The sequence below is a fragment of the Lutra lutra genome, chromosome 9 (genome assembly GCF_902655055.1).
Source record: "Lutra lutra chromosome 9, mLutLut1.2, whole genome shotgun sequence".
Classification (NCBI taxonomy): Eukaryota; Metazoa; Chordata; class Mammalia; order Carnivora; family Mustelidae; genus Lutra; species Lutra lutra.
In genome coordinates, this window is record NC_062286.1 from 19,715,699 (window position 1) to 19,733,175 (window position 17,477).

Below are 17,477 nucleotides of genomic sequence, written 5' to 3' on the forward strand. Positions count from 1 at the left end.
GCAGTAGTACCTCCCTTGTCTGGGTGAGTGGGTAGTGAAGTATTCTGAATAAGAGAATTTTTCTGATAACTGATGATAAATTATATTTTCAGATGCCAGACCGTTTTCATTTGGGTTGTCCCTGGTAGTATTCCTTCTGAAGGTGCGGTCTGCTCAGCCTTCTTCAAGCATGGACATATCGAACCACCACCCCCTTCTTTATTTTTGATGACTCATTTTGGAAACTAAAAGGAATGTGTAGAAGTCTTAAATTGGACAGCCTTGGACTGCTGGGTCCTAGGGGCCGAGCTCTTGTCTTGGCTCTTGGGATCCATCTGGCTTTGCCACTGTTGGTGTCCCTTTCCAATCAGTGCCAGAGTACTTCCCGTTCCTGACACTTCTTTGAGAGTCTTAGTGGTGATGCAGTTTTAAAATCTTTAACAGGGCCACCTGGGTGGCTCAGTGGGTTAAAGTCTCTACCTTCAGCTCGGGTCATGATCCCAGGGTCCTGGGATCGAGCCCCACATCAGGCTCTCTGCTCAGCGGGGAGCTGCTTCCCCCTCTCTCTCTCTGCCTGACTCTCTGCCTACTGATGATCTCTGTCTGTCAAATAAATAAATAAAAATATTTTTAAAAATAATAATAAATAAATAATAAAATAAAATCTTTAACAGCTTTAAAAGCCCAGCTGAAGGGTCCCCTTCACGGGTTCTCAGGTTCTTTCATGAGGAAAGGGGCAGAGCCTCAGGCCCAATCTAGCCCAAGATCTAGCCATCGTGAGCCCAAGTAATGGCACCCCACCCTCTGTGCGCTGCTCATCAGCGGAGGGCAGGGCCCCAAACGCAGTCACGGACGCGCTCCCCTGGAGGGGTCTTGGCCATCTTCTCCAGCCCCTGCCCCCAGGACCTCGGGGCTGACCCAGCTCTCTGTGCCACAGTGGACAGCGTAGCAGTCGAGGAGCAGGAACGTGAACGGCGGCGACAGGTGGTAGAGAAGTTCCAGAAGGCACCCTTTGAGGAGATCGCGGCACACTGCGGGGCCAGGGTGAGTGAGCCGTCACAGGGCCGATTCCTTGGGGACCCAAGCAGGGCTGAGTTTCTAGGAGGTCTTGGCACTTTTGACACCCAGAAATTAGGGCTTAGATCCCACCAATGCCCCAGGGTTGCATCGTTTCCCCAAGAACCCAGAGGCTGGGTGATTAGCCATACACTCCTTTAGATCTTGTAATTTCTCTCTGAAGAGGAAGTCCTGACCTCGGGAGCTCCTGCATCAGCCGGACAGACTGTAATATTTACAACAGCAAGTCTGCAGCTCACACTTAGGCACACGCCAGAACATCTTCCATTTATTAGCTCATGTCATTGTCATGACACCTCTGCGAGGGCTGTGCAGTCATGCGCATCTCATTACGGGTGAATGGGGAATGAGCCCCGCTGTTTGCAACAGGGTCCCACTTCCAGCCAGGGACTACCCAGTAGGGGTACGGAACAGCCTGGCCCTGGAAAAGAGATTTGAAAGAGAAGGTGGCAAATAAGTAAAGAGAAGGATTCGTGTCTATGCATTTCTTGAAATTGATTAGGCTTTGTTAGTCACAATGGCCATCTTAGGAACAATGCAACACAATTATAAACATCCCAAATTGCAAATAACTTCTATTTTATTGTGATTTTTTTTTCCTCTCGGTAGAAATATGTGTTATTTTCTTTTCTATTATGTAAGAGGTATTATCTATATTTCTATATATCATAATGTATAATAACAATATAATAAGATGAGTAAATACCTATAGATTTTTCTGGGCCTATGTTATCCTCACCTGTTCCATCTCTAGAGGTGCACCCTGCTCATTTCATGAGCTCAGAGCTGAGGGGCCCGTTTCTGAATCAGACACAGTCTCACTCTCTGTGTACATGGGCTTTGTTAGAGCCAGAAGGGACCAGAGAGAGCCTCTCCCTAACCCACCAGTTTAGCACAACTGCCTCTTGGAAGTTGAGGGACACCTCAAACCAGCTGTGAGCCTCCTGACTATATATGCCCAGCAGGGCCCTACGACCCACTTGGAGGAACTAAAGGCCCTTTACGAGCTGTCTACTGAGGCCCTCCTGGGGGTCCCGGCCTCTGGCCGTCCCCAGCCGGCCTTCCTGGGTGACCCTACCTGATCTGAACCCATAGCCAGGATCCAGAGATAAATGCCAGAAATAAGCTCACACCCGTTCCCCTCCTAAGACTGCAACCGGCCCCCATCTCCACGGGTTCTCTGGACAGTGGGGGCTCCTGAGAGCGGGGAAGCCCCCGGCTGACTTCCCTCTGTTCGTGTCTAGGCATCACTGCTGCAGAGCAAACTCAATCAGATCTTTGAAATCACCATCCGGTAAGTGGCAGCCCTGGGCAAGGACCCCGCCCCCCACCCAGTCCTCTCTCACCTGTCTCCAGGCATCCTTGCCTCCAGGGCTTCACGAAGCCACCAGCTCTCCCAGATAAGGAAAGCAAGACTAGAGGGAGAAAAAGATAGCTCAGTGAAGCCCAGAAAAGAGCCAGGGGTCCTAAGGTCCCAGGCTAGTATTTTCTAAAGCAACAGTGTTACTGTAGAGCCTGCAGTGCAGCTACACTTCAAGTGAAATCTAGAAGATTCTAGAACTTGCAACCTAGGAACCCATGGAGTGACAGTCTCTGGTCCCTGTTCAAAGAAAAACCCAAATCAGCTACTCCTTTTGGTTGCATGGGGTGGGACCCGAGAGCCCCCTTTTCACGCTTTTCTCCCTCGTGTGCTTCTGCCCAGGCCCCCCCCGAGCCCATCAGGCACCATCACCGCAGCCTATGGCCAGCCTCAAAACCACTCCATCCCGGTCTACGAGATGAAGTTTCCCGATCTGTGCGTATACTGAATCCAGAAGACAGAGCTCCTCGGCGGGGTGGGGTCTGAGGGAGGGGCTAGCCCTCACAACCCACCCCTGTGGCCTGGAAATGGAACTGAGATGTCAGAGAAAAAGCAGCTTGGTTGGCAGCACCTCCCCAGCTAAGCAAGGGGGAGCCTTGGGCCCCCTCTCAGCCCTCCCACTTCCTCCTCATCTTCCCTGAAGGAGATCAGCCTCTGGAGCCAATAAGCATCTCACCTGCCCTTTGTCTCCTCCTTTGTGTCCACCAAGAACTGAGAACCATGGGAGGGCTGGGGTGTACTCTCCAGAGGGAGACAGGGGTCCTGAGAATCTCCTGCTTGCTGTAGGTCGGGAAGGGCTTTCATGGGGGTGGGTCTGGGGGGCACAGCTGCCAATCCCCCAGGAGGGAACTAGACAGAGACATGGACAATAGTCAGGAGGATGCAGGGCGAGCTCCCAGCTGCTCTGGGAAAGCAGTGGTGTGCAAGGCTGGGAGGCGGCTGCTGTCTTCCAGAGCATTCTCCCTCTGCCTGGAGGCCTCCAGCCTCTCCTCCTTTCCACTCTCCTGCTTGCCCTGCTGGTTGTGTCCTTGTGATTCTTTCTATTATTAATTCATGTCAAGCCCTTCCAACAGGAACTGCAGTCAAGACACCATGCACAGCAAGAAAGGATAAAAATCCAGGGTGGGTAGCTTGGGCCATAGAGGGGGCTGGCTCTCCCTGGGCTAGGCCTGCCCCTGTGGAGGAGCAGCAGGCAGAAGTGGGCAAGGCCACGTCCCCTGTTGCATCCTCTCACCTCCCTCACTGAGAGGGAGCTTGCTGGGTCCTCCCACAGTTCTCTTCTTCTGGATGTTTCTCTAAGTTGAGTTTTCTCTCTGATGCCTTTCTTCCTGAGGATCCTAGCATGTTTCTACAGCCTCTGAGTTGAGGGAGGGCAGAATAAGGTAATGGTTCAAGAAAATCTGGTTCTATGTGTCTCAAAAGGAAGAGGAATTGTGAGGGCCTCCGGGCCTGCCCACTTCACTTCCTGTGGAAGAGGCTCCCGGCCTGACGGGAGGGGGCAGGGGAGGGGCTTATGAAGATAGCATTTCGCATCTCAAGGATGTCAGAGTCAACCTTTTGGATGTTTCATTCAAGGAAAGAAGGATCTGGCACCCAATATTGGAATGATCTCTTCACTCTTCGGGCAAAGTCAGGACATCAACGCCAACTGGCAAACTTGAGGCTTGGGGAGAAGCAATGAGGATCCCTTTGGGTTCTGGCTTTCCATCTTTGCTGAGCGCCCTGCCTATCTATGTGCAGAGGCAGAGCTAGAAGGCCTTTCGCTGTGTTCTCTCTGCTTCCCTCACCCATCCCCACTCCGGGAGCCTTTGTCCCTCCGGAGCCTCCTGGGTCTCCTCCCATGGCAGCACCCTATGGTCCCAAATAGCCCCTCTCTTGTCTCCCAGGAAAACTTCCCATCACTTTTCTGAGCTGATGGAACTCGCAGGAAGGTGTAAATGGTCAAATGATTCCTCCCTGGAGAATTTGCTTTTTAAAAAGAGGGAGAATGAGATTTCTTGACCCAAAGGAATCCCTTTTTAGGGTACAATTTTAGGCCGTGTGGTGAAGGGCCAGAAGCAGGATGTTTCTGCTAAGGGGAGGGGGCTTCATGGGACACCCTCTGGTCACAGCCCTGCACAGACACACAGTGAAAGCCTGGGTATGAGGGTAAATAGATGTATTTTCCCAGAACTGGGAAAACCTTAACATGTGCATTTTCCCATTACGTGTGCAATAACTATTTTGAATAGGGCGGCTATCTGACACTCTCCTGTAGTTTCCACTCAGGTCGGTGCCTCCATGCTAAGGGCCTGTGGCTTCTGGATGACCTGCATGATTACGAGGCCCAAGGATCTTGGCTTCTGCTCCCCACCCCTCCCCCACCTGTGGCTTTTGGCTCTGGCTCTTAACTAATGCTCAGCCCAAATTTATAAAGCATGAACTTTGACTTCTCTTTACCTCACTGTCTCTTTATTAAGAAACAAAATTTAAAATAAAATATGAAGGCAAATGACCTTTGGAAGAAACTTTAAAGAAACTCTCAATCTTGAGCCACAAACAGGTCTTTCCTTACCAGATCTTTCCATCTGTATCCCCTGCTTGGCTTTGATGAGAAACCCTATTTCTTTCTTGTGTCCACTTGACTTTGGAGGTTAATTCATGGCAGCCTGGCCCTGGGACTGGGATGTCGTGGTGCTGGAGCCTCTTTCTAGACCCAGCACCAGAACCAGAGATCTGTAGGCCCACCCGGATGCCCCCCCCTCTTCCGCCCTGGGAATGGAGTGAAGAAGCAGGTGCACAGTTACCATTCTTCTTGCTACACTCACCCCCGTCTCTGTCCACAGCAGCTCTTTCCTTACCTCACCAGAGCTTAGCAAAGATGCGCTTCTTTTGGGGGAACTAGCCATTTCTTGAGGGCCCTCTTCTCAGTTTCAATTTAGAAACTTACATTCGGTAGAATACTGGATTGCCAGCACAGGAAGTAGGACCTGGATCCTAGCCAGATACGCCTCAGAGTCAGAAACCATAATGTGACTTACCTCGAACGATTACTCCCTAAACTGCGGAGTGTCCTTCACACCCGCATTCCCCTCCCGTGAGCCCAGGGAGAGGGGCAAAGCAGACTGTGATGGGCACCCAGGCCTTGGGCTTAAAGTCACTGCTTACTGCCTTCCAAGCCCTCTGGCGTCCGCCTGCCCTGTGTCATGTGACTGACACTGCGTCCTGCCTCTCTTTGTCTGGCTTGAGCCAAGAAGCCCATCCAAAGCAGCGGCTTCTGGGAGCCACAGAGGACTCTTGCTTTGAGGCCAAGGCACAGGGCTGGTTACCACTCTGTTCGCATCACTTAAGGCGTGAATGTATTTGAGACTTTAGAGGTCCTGTTAATTTGGTTGAATCATGTAAGTGGGTAAGAAGCAGCTCAACAGACAGTCCCCATAGGATCCTGGAGGCTCCTTGTTTTCCTTTCAGTAGGGTCCCTGGTACCCTGTGCCCGTTCCCATTTTCCTCTCTGAAAAGCAGAGATAAGTGGTTCTTTGACTCCTAAATGCCTCCTCACCAAAGGAGGAACCCAAGGAAGTGAGAAGAATTAGAAAGGTGTTCCCTCGGATGCTGTCCTCTGTCCAGCCTCTCCCACAAATAGACGGATGGGCAGTGAAAAGTGGGCGGGGACCACCCACAGTGCTGGATGGAGAAGTACGAGGACCATACACACGCTGCCCTGTGCCCTGGGTGGCCTGGGTCCCAGAGAACATGTTCAGTTGGCCTAAGAATCACAGCAGCTTGGGTACCTTGAAACAGCTCAAAGCCAGACCTTAGGGCTTCTCTGGGGGCCCCTGGGGCATGATAGCTTCCAGTTGCTGTTACAGGGTCCTCAGGCCTTCTGACCTGGTCACACGGAGGGTCACCGGGAAGTGAGACTGTTTCTTCCAGTCCTTTTCTGTGACCATAAAATGGCAACTGGCCTGTGGGGATCTCTGGGGAAGGAGAAGGCCTGCGTGTAAGGCCGAGTATTAAGTTTAAAGGAAGATAGGAAAGGGGCGCCTGGGTGTCTCAGTCGTTAAGCATCTGCTTTTGGCTCAGGTCATGACCCCAGGGTTCTGGGATGGAGCCCCGCACTGGGCTCCCCACTCATTGGAAACCCTGCTTCTCCCTCTCCCACTCCCCCTGCTTGTATTCCCTCTCTCTGTCTCTCTCTCTCTCTGTCAAATAAGACCTTTAAAAATAAAAAATAAAGGTAGACAGGGAGGACAGCTCACGAGAGCAGATCATGCCTGTTTTCCCTAACCCACAGACCCTGGCAGGCAGATCCTGCTGAAACATGGTATCTTATGGTGTCTGAGGAGGTTTAGGGTCCTGTGCTGCTGCTCCATCCCCTAGAAATCTTCTGGTTAAAGTGACCCTAAGTCTGAAGATTGCGGCAGGATGGTTATGGTGGGCCTGGCCAGCTGAGGGGGTGGGGAGGAGACACGGACTGTGGATGGGGCTCAGTGGCCCATTGGGGACAGAGGGCAGTTTTCTGGGCTCTCCTTTAGCACGGCCAGGTTGACCTGGTCTTTTCTCCTTCAGGGGACCTTGGGGCCTCAGGCCATCCCCTTCCCCTTCTGAGTTCTTCCTCCGTGACCGTCGGTTCTGGCCTGTGGAGTGCAGAGCTGGAAATCCACAATACTACAGCATTACACGTACATCACGACGTGTCTGTGTCCACTTAGACCCTCCTGACCTGGCTGAGAGTGTGTGTGCCCACGTGCATACACGTGTGTGCAACGTAGTTGATAGTTGACAATATATGTATGTAACAGCTGACGTATTTATGTGGGAGCACAGAATTAGTGCCTGTGGCAGTTTTCTGTATTTTAAACTCATTGAGTCAAATTAGTTTTATTTCAAGGAAGGGGAAAGAGGGTGGGGGTAAGGGAGGATCGTACGAAGAAGGACTCTTTAGCGAGATTATTCTCTAGGACTATTAGTCATGATTTCCCAATGAGTCTTCATGATGCCCTTTTCAAATAAATGTTAATGTCACCACATGGTTGTGTATTTGGTTTCTTTAAAGTACATGGTTTGGGGGGGATGCAAACAGGATCTGAAAATACCGACATTAACTACTGCCATTTAGCCGCCTCCACCTATTGTTACTTTATTCACCTAAAAAGGAAGGAGAATAGGGGGAAAGATGCTGCCCATATGTAAACACCAGGCTTGGGATTCCCAGCAGGGGAGCATTCTGATGGGAGAGCCTAGGCCATTTCTTCTTCACAGCGACTAGACTCTAGCCCCATTATATAACCCACCATAGGGGAGATTTTAGGCTTAAGAATAGAGCTTTCCGATTCCCTTTACAGAGGATTGCTCAGGGTATTAGGAACTCCTAGAGCAGGAAAATATGGGGATTTCTGTGCACGTGCCATACACAAATGTTTCCCAGCGGGATTTGATCTGTACCATCCACTGCTATGTCTAATGTAATTGACATTTATATGTGGATCTCTGTGTGCATGTGAGTATTTGTGTTTCTTGTGAATTGTCAGTGTGTGTGGCTGTAAATCCATGACCCAGCATTATACAAACGCCATGGGACATCTGAAAGAAAAACAGGGGTGCTGGGCTTGGAGTCTACTTAAAAAGAAAAAGAAGAAAGAAAGAAAGAAAGAAAAAGACACAACCCCAAGCCTTCCCTGAAGAGAACACAAGAATGCGTGCAGCTAGGAACTTACCATCCAGCCGGACTGTGTGTCCTCCAGGGCTGAGAATGAGGAGACTCAGCTGGAAGAGATCACAAGTCTCCCCAGCAGAACTGGAGTCAAGCCTGGGCTCATGTTTTAAAAAAGGGTTTCACAATGGTGGGGGAAGGTGGGGAGTTCGTTCCAGGCAGAGGGGGAAGGGGCAAAGGAAAAGAAGGATGAGAAGACCAGTCGGTGGAAACACAGGAAATGGGGTTTGGTCAGGAGAGTGAAGCTGACGGACGAGAGTCCATGGCCCATGAAATCTGACATTGAGAGCAAATTGGGGTGGGCTGACTTTTGGCTCTTGGACCAGGGAATGTAAGAAAAGCAAGATTTTGTATACATTAATCTGAAGAACTTGTATATGGTGGGTTGGGAAGGAGACGGACTGGAGACAAGGACACGGGTTGGTTAGGAAGCTGTTGGGATAGTTGAGGCCGAGCACTGAGTATATTAAAGAGAAAGGCTGTGGCTAGGCAACATGGGAAGGGGTCTGGGTATAGCTAGGGCAAGAAGACAGAGCCATGAAGGCTGGAGCCTAAGGGTCTGGAAGAAGCATCTGTGTATGTTGTGTTGAATTTGTACAGGTGTGTCTCCATGGTGGTGGGGGGGGGGTTGTCTATGTAGGTTAGAACAAGTGTTTGGGGACATTTGTGAGTAGCCTGGGAGAGCAGCCAAGTCCAAACTGTCAGCCACCCTCAGCTGTCACACGTAGCCTCTCAGTGATAAAAAGATCACATCTCTTTTCTCATTAATCCTTACACTAGGAAGGGGTGGGTGGATGGATGAGAGAACCAAATCTTGGAAAAGTAGAGAGACTTGCCCAAGGTCACACAGATAGCTGGATTCAGGGAGGTGTTACCACAGCTTCCCACCTCACAGCCAACAACAGTGAGCTTCAACCAATGTTGGGCTGGCTCTTAGACATGTTAAAAAGAAAACCACAGGCCCCCAGAATGGCATCAGCCAAGTCACCAAACTGGGGCTTAATACCTTACCTAATTGCACCCTCCCCCAGAAATGTAAATCTAGTTCCTTGATCAGGAATCTCCTGATAAGCATCAATCAGGTAATCTGTCACATGGGTACTTTCCCTTTGCTGCCCACCCCTCTCAACGTGCAAATGTGCACACCGGGCATGCACACACATCACACACCCCCACCCCAAAGATTAGGTAGTCAGCATGAGACCCCCCTGCTTTTCCCTCCGAGGGAAAGACCTTGCCCTGAACAGTTCTTTAGCTAAAAATCTTCTCGCCCAACCCTCCTTCCTATAAAAACCTTCCATCTTGTACAACCGCTCTGAGCTTCCTTCTACTTGCTAGACGGGATGCTACTAGACTCATGAATCACTTAATAAAGCCAATTAGATCTTCAGATTAACTCAGCTGAATTTTTGTTCTTTCATAAAGGGGAGCTCCCACACGATTCCTGTAACACCCATGGGGGCGGGGGTACATCTTCTCTTCATTCCCACTGTGTCCTAGAAAATACACTTCCGCGTGGTCACATGGAAACCACTGTCCCTCCGATCAATATATGCTGCTCTTTTTTTGATGGATATGTATTTTTATTTTATTCGCCCCGTGGACATTCAGAGCCGGAGTCAGATGTGAGACTGGAAAGGTTTTATTTCCTGACTACAGACAGCTTGAAGAGGCTGACTATCGCGCCATCAGGGCCTGAGCGAGGAGCACACCCAGGCCGGGAGGTGGCGGGAGGGCAGGCGAGGAGAGCGGGGGCCTTAGGGTCGACTTCCTGGGGAGAGAAGCCTCTGGCCCGCGGCGCCCTCACTGGCCCTTCTTGTGGGCGTTCTTGATGATGGCGTTTTTGAACAGCGTCACCAGGGGGGTCTGGCTCTTCTCCGAGGTCATGAAGCCACCATAGCGCTTGTCCTTGGGCGGGCTGCCCCAGCGGAAGTGCTCCATCTTGTAGGGCCCGTCGTCCTTCTTCTCCTCCACCTCGGCCTCCGCCACCAGGCCGTACTCCAGGTCGGCCAGGGCCGCCAAGCCCTCCGCCGCGCCCTCGGGGCCGAGCGCCGGCTCAGGCCGCTCCCCGGCCAGCTCTCTCTTGAACTCGAGCGGGAAGGCCTCGGCCGACTCCTCCTCGGCGCCGTTGGGGTACACCTTCACCGGGCGCCGCTTCTTACCCACAGGCTTGCCCCAGCGGAAGTGCTCCATGGAATAGGAGCGCTTGCCCTCGCGGGGGCCGGGCTCACCGCCATCGCCGCGGAGCTCCGGGCCGCCCGAGGGCAGCGGGGCATGGCCTTCGCCCACCGCGACCTCCTCTTCTTCGCGCTTCTGGCCTGCGCTGCCGTTCCGGCGGCCAAAGCGGTCCCAGCGGAAGTGGCCCATGACGTACTTCCGGGGGTTCTCGGTCAGCGGCTGCTCATCGCCGCTGCGGGGGAGCACGGGCGTCTCGGCCGGGAGGTCAGGCTTGCAGGCCCGGATGCACGCCTGCGGGGGCGAGCGGGGCGGAGGGGGGTGGGGGGGGTCGGGCGTTGGTTAGGGCCGCCTTGGCCCGCAGCCCAGCCCTCAGGCAGGTACCCAGCACTGCGCCTGCGCCCTGCGCCTGCGCCCTGCGCGCCCGCGGCTCTCAGCACGTGCCGGCAGGACTTGGGGCCTCGGCAGCTGTCGCCTGCGTGTCGAGGACGAGGATGTCTGCCCTCCCGGTCCTGTTGGCGTCCGCGGACGCCTGGGACCTATCGCCTCTTCTGGTCCCTGTACCTTTGGTTCTTCTGCCTGGCAGCTACAACAAATACCCCCATCCCATTCGTTGGTTTACTTATCCCAGAGCTTTAGTGAGCAGGGTCAGTGTCTTACCTTAATATATAGGCACTGATCAAAAAATGGTAAATGGAGGTCATCTTTGGCACTTAATGAATATTGAATAAATCGAATAAATAAATATGCTTCTGTGTGAGTCCGAGAGGGGCATTGGGCTGAAATTGGGGGGGAGAATCTTTTTTTTTTTTTTAATTTTATTTATTTGAGAGAGAGAGACAGAGATAGCAAGAGAGCATGAGTCGGGAGGAGAGGGTGAAACAGGCTCCCTGATGAGCAAGGAACCCGATGTGGGGCTCCACCCAGGACCCTGGAATTATGACCTGGGCCAAAGGCAGCTGCTTAACTGACTGAGGCACCCAGGCACCCCTGAAATTTGGAGGAGAATCTATTCAGATGAGAGAAATAGAAGTCTGGCCTCTAGAGCCTGTATTTCCAATAATGCCTCAACCTTTCCCCATGATCTGCACGCCTGACTGATTCCCTACCCCAGCCATCTGCCTGTACCATGCCTCAAAATTTTTCCCCATGCCATCTGGCACTTTCTTTGGTTCTTTCAAGTCTTTTGAGCTGATCCAGTACTTTCCCCAATCAGTGAGCTTTGGGAGGGAGTAGTTCCCTTCCCTGTCACCTCATTCTAACTGGAGGGAGGAGTAAACAACCAGGATTATTTCCATTGCTTGGGTCAGGGACGATATGTCTCTGCTCTCTGTAAGCAGACAACTCCACTATGGTACACATTTGTCTGAGAAAATGACCTATAGCTGCAGTCTTGATTTTTCAGTTACTTGGGACTGCAAAGGAGGAAACAGAAGGATCCCACCCACTCTGCTGAGTTGGGAATTTCATACTCCAGGGATTTAGAATTATGATGCTGCTGAACAGTGGAAAGTAAAAGCTATCTCATACTCCTCTCCCCTGGACACATAACCAAGCAGGAGGATCAGAGAGGTAAAAAGACCTTGGCAAGTTTCTACGACTCTTCAGTGGCAGAGCTGGGGCTAGAACTCCGACCATGGCCACTGCTCCTTCCCTGGTAGGCTCTCAGTAGGAGAGGCTGTGCAGTGGGTATCTCCAATCAACAGTCTCTTGGGTCTCTCTCTGATTTAGAACTGACAGAATTCCCTGGGCTCTTTTTATTTTGTACTGTACGTGAAATCTCTGTGTTTCTGAGTTCTCTCTCTTCACCATAACTAACTTCTTCATGGACAAAGCACACAGAATGTAGTGATGTTCATTCTACCCTCACCAGGCAGGTGCTGGCAGCCGGATGAAACTCATCCACTGATACTGGCAGTGTGTCTTTTAGTCCTTAACTTGGTATAATTTCTCATTTATGCCTCTCAATAGACACACACACACAATTCCAGCTTGACACAAATGGCTTTTACATGCTTCTGGAAAAGCTGCAGTTCAGTCCTCCAGAAGAAGAATGAGACATTTGGCAGTTAGAGGAAAATGGCACCTGGGTTTTTCCTTCTCCTGCTAGAGAAGATTTGCAGTACCACCTAGCTGACTTTATAATTGGTAGTAGAAAGGGAATGAAAATGTCAAGTGATACAGGTTATTTAAAAAGGAATAATAAGTCTAAAAGATTGAAAATGTAGAATCAATAGCAGGAACAATTATTATTACTGTTGCTATCATTGTTATTATTTTAACAGCAATATCGCTAAATAGCTAAAACCGAGTGGTCTTCATACAAGAAGATAAGGAAGGAAGATAATTAAGTAGAAACTGTGGACCAGACCCCCATCTCCCTGAAGCTGCTTCCTCCCCTCCTTGGCTCAATTCTGACTTTACCCTAGAGATCTGTTCCTACCCTGCCCTGAGTTACCCATATCTCTGGGAATGAATTTCCCCTTCCCCAGTCCCCTTTCTTTTGTGCTGTCCCAGTCCCAGCCGCAGTCCCATCCAATGCCCAAACCAAGATGGTGGCCACAGCCCACATACCAGCAGGTTACTTTCCGTGGTGAGGTCCTGACACTGGCTTCTTTCCAGGCACCAGCCACTCACTTCCACAGAGGCCTGAAGCAGCAAGGCCAACAGCAGGGCCCCTGGGTGGCTGCAGCACGATCTCGGCATCTTCCAGGCAGGCTGAGGCTCTGCAGAGGCAAACAAGATTGGTGGGACCCCTGCAAGGAGCAGAACAATGTTGGCCACCAACCAGGAAGGACTGTGAGCCAATATTAACAACACATTCACTTGTGGAGCTCAAGGCTTTTTGAGGACAGGAGCAGTTCAAGGAGAAGTTTGGTGTGAGTTGTGGTGGAGAGGAGGGGAGAAGGACCTGGTAAACTATGCGCAATTTCCCCTTTGTCTCCTGTTAAAAATCCAACCCCAAAGAAGGTTAGGTCTGGAAGCTATTTTAGGGATCATTTGTTCCAGGTGTTATTTGAGAGATGAGGAAAATGAGGTCCAGAGAGATAATAATTTGGATGTTCAGAACAAGCAAGGCTAAGTTCTCCTGTTTCCCTGAACTTTCCTATTCCACCACCTTCATGAAGCCATAGTTCTAACACTCCAGATCCAAGATGTTACTTGGGAAAGACAAGGGACTCTGAAATTCCTGCTCAAGACAAGTCTCCTCCTCCTCATCCACTAGGATCCTATAATTCTTCAGAAACTCTTGTTTCCTATGAATAGTAGATTTGCGTAAAGGCAAATAAAACCTCTGGCCAATTTGGCCAAAATCTCAAGCAACCTAATATGATGTCCTGTACACAAATCACTCAGATGATCACTATTTCTCAGATTCCTGCAGGTTTGAAGATATTTATTTATTTAAAGATTATTTATTTATCTATTTATTTGACAGAGATCACAAGCAGGCAGAGAGGCAGGCAGAGAGAGAGGAGGAAGCAGGCTCCCTGCGGAGCAGAGACCCCCCCCCCATGTGGGGCTCCATCCCAGGACCCCAGGGAACACGACCTGAGCCGAAGACAGAGGCCCCAACCCACTGAGCCACCCAGGTGCCCCTGAAGATATTTATTTTTAAAGCACCCCCATTCTTTCAAAACTGGCTCATCTTCTGTATAAATTACATATTGGACCTCCTCTTGTACTCCGAGTCCCTCAAATGTAGTCTGAACTAGCTGGACTTGAAGGTGCTCTAAGTGTAGAAAAGAAGGAGGTGAACACACAAAACAGAAGAGAACTACCCACCCCCCAGTGTGAACACCCACCAAAGATACTTTGGGGGAAGTCAGCAATTACCTCTCAGTAGATGCTGAAGTCAAGAGGTCATGATGCAGTAAAGAAGGGAGCACTGGTGCTGCCCTTTGCCTTCTGTGCCCAACACTTTCCCCAGCCCTCTACTTCTCCCACTACCTTGTCTCCTTTCACTCCTCACCCAATTCAACTTCCAGAGTTGACCCTGAGTTTGGTCATTAGCTCAACACCAACCCACAATCATTTTGGGTTTCAGAAGAGCTCAACCAGCTGTAGAAGGACACCTAATTAAGTTGAGAAAAGCAATTCACGTTAAGGTGTGGATGGCTGATTTTCTTATCTGTCCTAGTGAACTTTTGCATTTTAAAATGTTTGCCTAAAAGAAATCTCCTATTTGTGGAGAGGTGGCCAAATCTTTTTCTGGGTAAGGTTTTGGAAATGAAAGTTCTCTCTGGCTTTCATTGTCTAGTTCAGAAAGCATTTCCTTTTCTTTGCCCCGCCTCCACTCCTTCCCCCCCAAAGCTGAGCCAGCTCAGGGCTCCCTTCTTGAATGACTGCCAGGCACAACCTGAGTGACTTCAGAGCAGCCATTAGATGGCGCTGGCAGCCAGTCAGCTGGCCCATGAGTGCCTCAGGTTGAAGGGGCAAACAGGAGAGCATCAATCAACCTTGGTGTCCAGTCTTGACCAGGGGCAGGCTGCTCCAGTTCAAGAATGGAGCAGTTCAAGAATGGAGCCCAGATTTGGTGGGTAAAGCAATTTAGATTAAAGCTCCGAAGCCACACAGCACATTTGGGTCAGACTTACAAGAGAGGCAGAAAAATGGTCATTACATATCACTGTGGGCAACTGTAAAATAACATCTTAATAGAGAAAGAAGCAACATCATACAGATCTGGCAGTCCCCTCAACTATACTTCAATTCTCCTCAAGGCTGGCCATTCTGGGATGATTCCCATTTTCTTACAACCTACCTCATGATTTTAGGACTGTCTGAGAAGCCCCAGAGAGCATTTCTTCTCTCTCTCCCCAACTGTCTGTGTCATACAACATGGTAACAGTCCCACTGCCCACCCTCTCAGCATTCCATTCTACTGCTAAAACATTAGTTTTCTGAAAGCAACTTGATTTATTTTTGCTTATGTTTATTTTCTATTTTTCTATAATGAGTAAATATTATCTTGTGTCCTTTTTTTCAAGAAATAGAGTAATAGGAGATGTCAGGTGTTGTGCTTTTTGTAAGTAGGGATCGTGTTATATATGATCAATAATTGAAAGTCTTGGAAAAATAAACAGAAATTTGTAATTTACTAATCTTGACATTAACTTTATAACAGAACTATACTTATTAGAACTGCATATATGTAGGTGAATTCTCTTTGAGCTAGGCAAAACATTGTGTTTTTCGGTCTGAAACTGGACACTGGTCATGCCCTTCTATAAAGATTAGAGGAACAGAGGTGCAGCGTTTTCTCCTTTCATCATGATACACACATATCAAGTCCTAAAACGAAAGTGTTGAAGGAATATTAAGTCATTAAATAAGGTGTATCTGTGCATATGTTCACAATTAACAAAATAAATGCACACTCGTACTTTCCTTGGCTTTTTCCAGCCATTCTGTGAGAACCACCACCTCCCCATTTATGTGCGGAAAACTGGGGGGATCCAAATGTCCTGCAGACCCTCCCTCCTTCACTGGAACCTCCCTTACCTAAGCCTCTATCAGCTCAAAGGGCTGCTTCCGCCCTGCAATCTAGGGTCTTCAGGATTAAAGGTCCACTCTGTTGTCCCATTGAAGGCACACACAGAGGGTGGTTCAGAACCTTGGACAGTTCCCACATGGGCCACCTCGTTTTAACCCCAGCTGGGTCTTACACGGAAGAGACCCGTGTCTGAATCGAGCTCAGCCACAACGGGTGCACTATGGTGGGCAGAGAAACAAGGATTCAGAGATCTGAATCTAAAGAAATCTGGAATGCAGGGAGTTTATGGTAACTTCTAGACTTTACTCTCCTGCTCTCATTTCCGACATTAGTTTGCTCTACAGTACATGGTATCTTTTAAGAAGTGACACCTACCCAAGAAAATCGAGAGGAAGAGGAGCCAAAAGGCGGGGCTTTACCAAGATCTCCCCCAGAAGGCTGTAGAAATCTCAGGAGTCCTAACAGCCCAACTCCGGGGGAAGACGCTCTCGCCCGCTCCTGGAAGGCACTGCTTTCAGCGCCGCAGCCGTTTGCCCACCATCCAGAGGCTGCCCCCCTCTGCACCTCTGCCGGCGGCTTACCACGCCGCACTCAGTACGGAAAGTTTTGGGAAGGCAGGACCACAGCGAGCCAAAGGCACCTCAAGTCAGCGATTGGGAGCCGGGCAAGAGCATCCCGGGGCCCAGGGACAGGGATGCTGGCGTAAGAGCGAGGTTCCGTGCTGCTGTACCCTTACCTGTTGCAGAGAGGCTGCGTTCTGGGCGACTTCTGCTGCGCCGGGCGAGGATGCTCGGCGGCCCCGTTAGGTCACTTTTCTTCCTCCCTTTCTCCTCCTTCGCCGCCGCCTTGTCTGGGTCGCTCTCCTCGGTCCTTATATACCTGCCGGGCTCGCCCTGGTGGGCAACGGACGTGAACTTCCTGGCAGCGTAACAAGCAACTCCCCCGACCATGAGAAGGGGGGCCGTAGGGCTCAGGAGGGGGGTTTCCCGGTAGGGATTAGCGCAAGGGCAGACGTGCCGGGGAAGGGGGCCGGGTCTCTGTCCCCGGAGGCTGGAATTAACACCGTCCTGCTGAAGGGCGCACCTGGCAGCCATCAGGAAAGAACTTAATTAAGGATGGTATTGGGTCTCCAGTTAGGACGAGCAGGCGGCTTATCACCCCGGTGTGGAGTAGGCCTGGAGCAACGGCTGAGGTAGTTGAGGAGAGGGTGAAGTTACTTGTGTGCGCGCTTGGACTGTCATTTGCCTCGTTCGCACTTGGAGGTAAATATCCCGCAAAGGGGAGTGCGTCTGCAATGCCTCAGATTTCCCCATCGTTTGGAAACTGTGGTGAAGATGTTATGGGGAATCACAATCCCTCTGCTTCAGTTTAGGAGTGCGGGGCAGCAAGGGGTGGGTGTGGGGGTGGGGGTGAGTTAGGGAGGGAAGTAGAGAAGGTCAAGGTTCACCCACTGGGTAGAGGCCCAGGAAAGTTGCCTTCTTGGAGGTGTGAACGCAAGCTGCATTGCCCCTTCTGGGGTCTAGTCCAGAGCAGGCTCCTTCCTGTGCCCCAAACCCCGAGAGAAAGATGTTGTTAACCTTTTATTATTAGTGGGGAGAGGAAGGGGGTGCTCTGGGAAGAACAGCTGAAGTACTTTTCCTGTGGCCTCTACCTTAACCTCTTAAGTAAAAGAGAAACAAATTGAGGAGTCACGGGAG

At 50.6% G+C, this 17,477-nt stretch overlaps 2 protein-coding genes across 4 annotated transcripts in view; one reads left to right on the plus strand and one right to left on the minus strand.

The window, feature by feature from the left end:
* The window catches only part of EFR3B (EFR3 homolog B), an 89,517-nt gene extending 82,094 nt beyond the window's left edge, over positions 1-7,423 (plus strand). For all 3 annotated transcript variants that reach the window (XM_047746177.1, XM_047746178.1, XM_047746179.1), the window contains exons 21-23: positions 917-1,023; positions 2,301-2,350; positions 2,759-7,423. In XM_047746177.1, coding sequence (XP_047602133.1) covers positions 917-1,023; positions 2,301-2,350; positions 2,759-2,864 — 263 coding nt within the window. In that variant the 3' untranslated portion in view covers positions 2,865-7,423. The remainder of the gene's footprint in view (positions 1-916; positions 1,024-2,300; positions 2,351-2,758) is intronic.
* A 2,317-nt stretch (positions 7,424-9,740) lies between these two features.
* Positions 9,741-16,605, minus strand: POMC (proopiomelanocortin). The gene is made up of 3 exons (XM_047746098.1): positions 16,517-16,605; positions 12,858-13,009; positions 9,741-10,577 (listed from the first exon to the last, which is right to left on the minus strand). Exons 2-3 carry the CDS (start codon positions 12,987-12,989, stop codon positions 9,912-9,914), a joined length of 798 nt encoding a protein of 265 aa, XP_047602054.1. The 5' UTR covers positions 12,990-13,009; positions 16,517-16,605; the 3' UTR covers positions 9,741-9,911.
* Positions 16,606-17,477: the final 872 nt, after the last annotated feature.

Excerpts from the sequence above, each read along its gene's own strand:
- POMC (XM_047746098.1), bottom strand. The coding sequence starts at position 12,989 with ATGCCGAGATCGTGCTGCAGCCACCCAGGGGCCCTGCTGTTGGCCTTG. Across the intron at positions 10,578-12,857 it reads CCACGGAAAGTAACCTGCTG|GCGTGCATCCGGGCCTGCAA; the intron begins GTATGTGGGCTG and ends TCGCCCCCGCAG.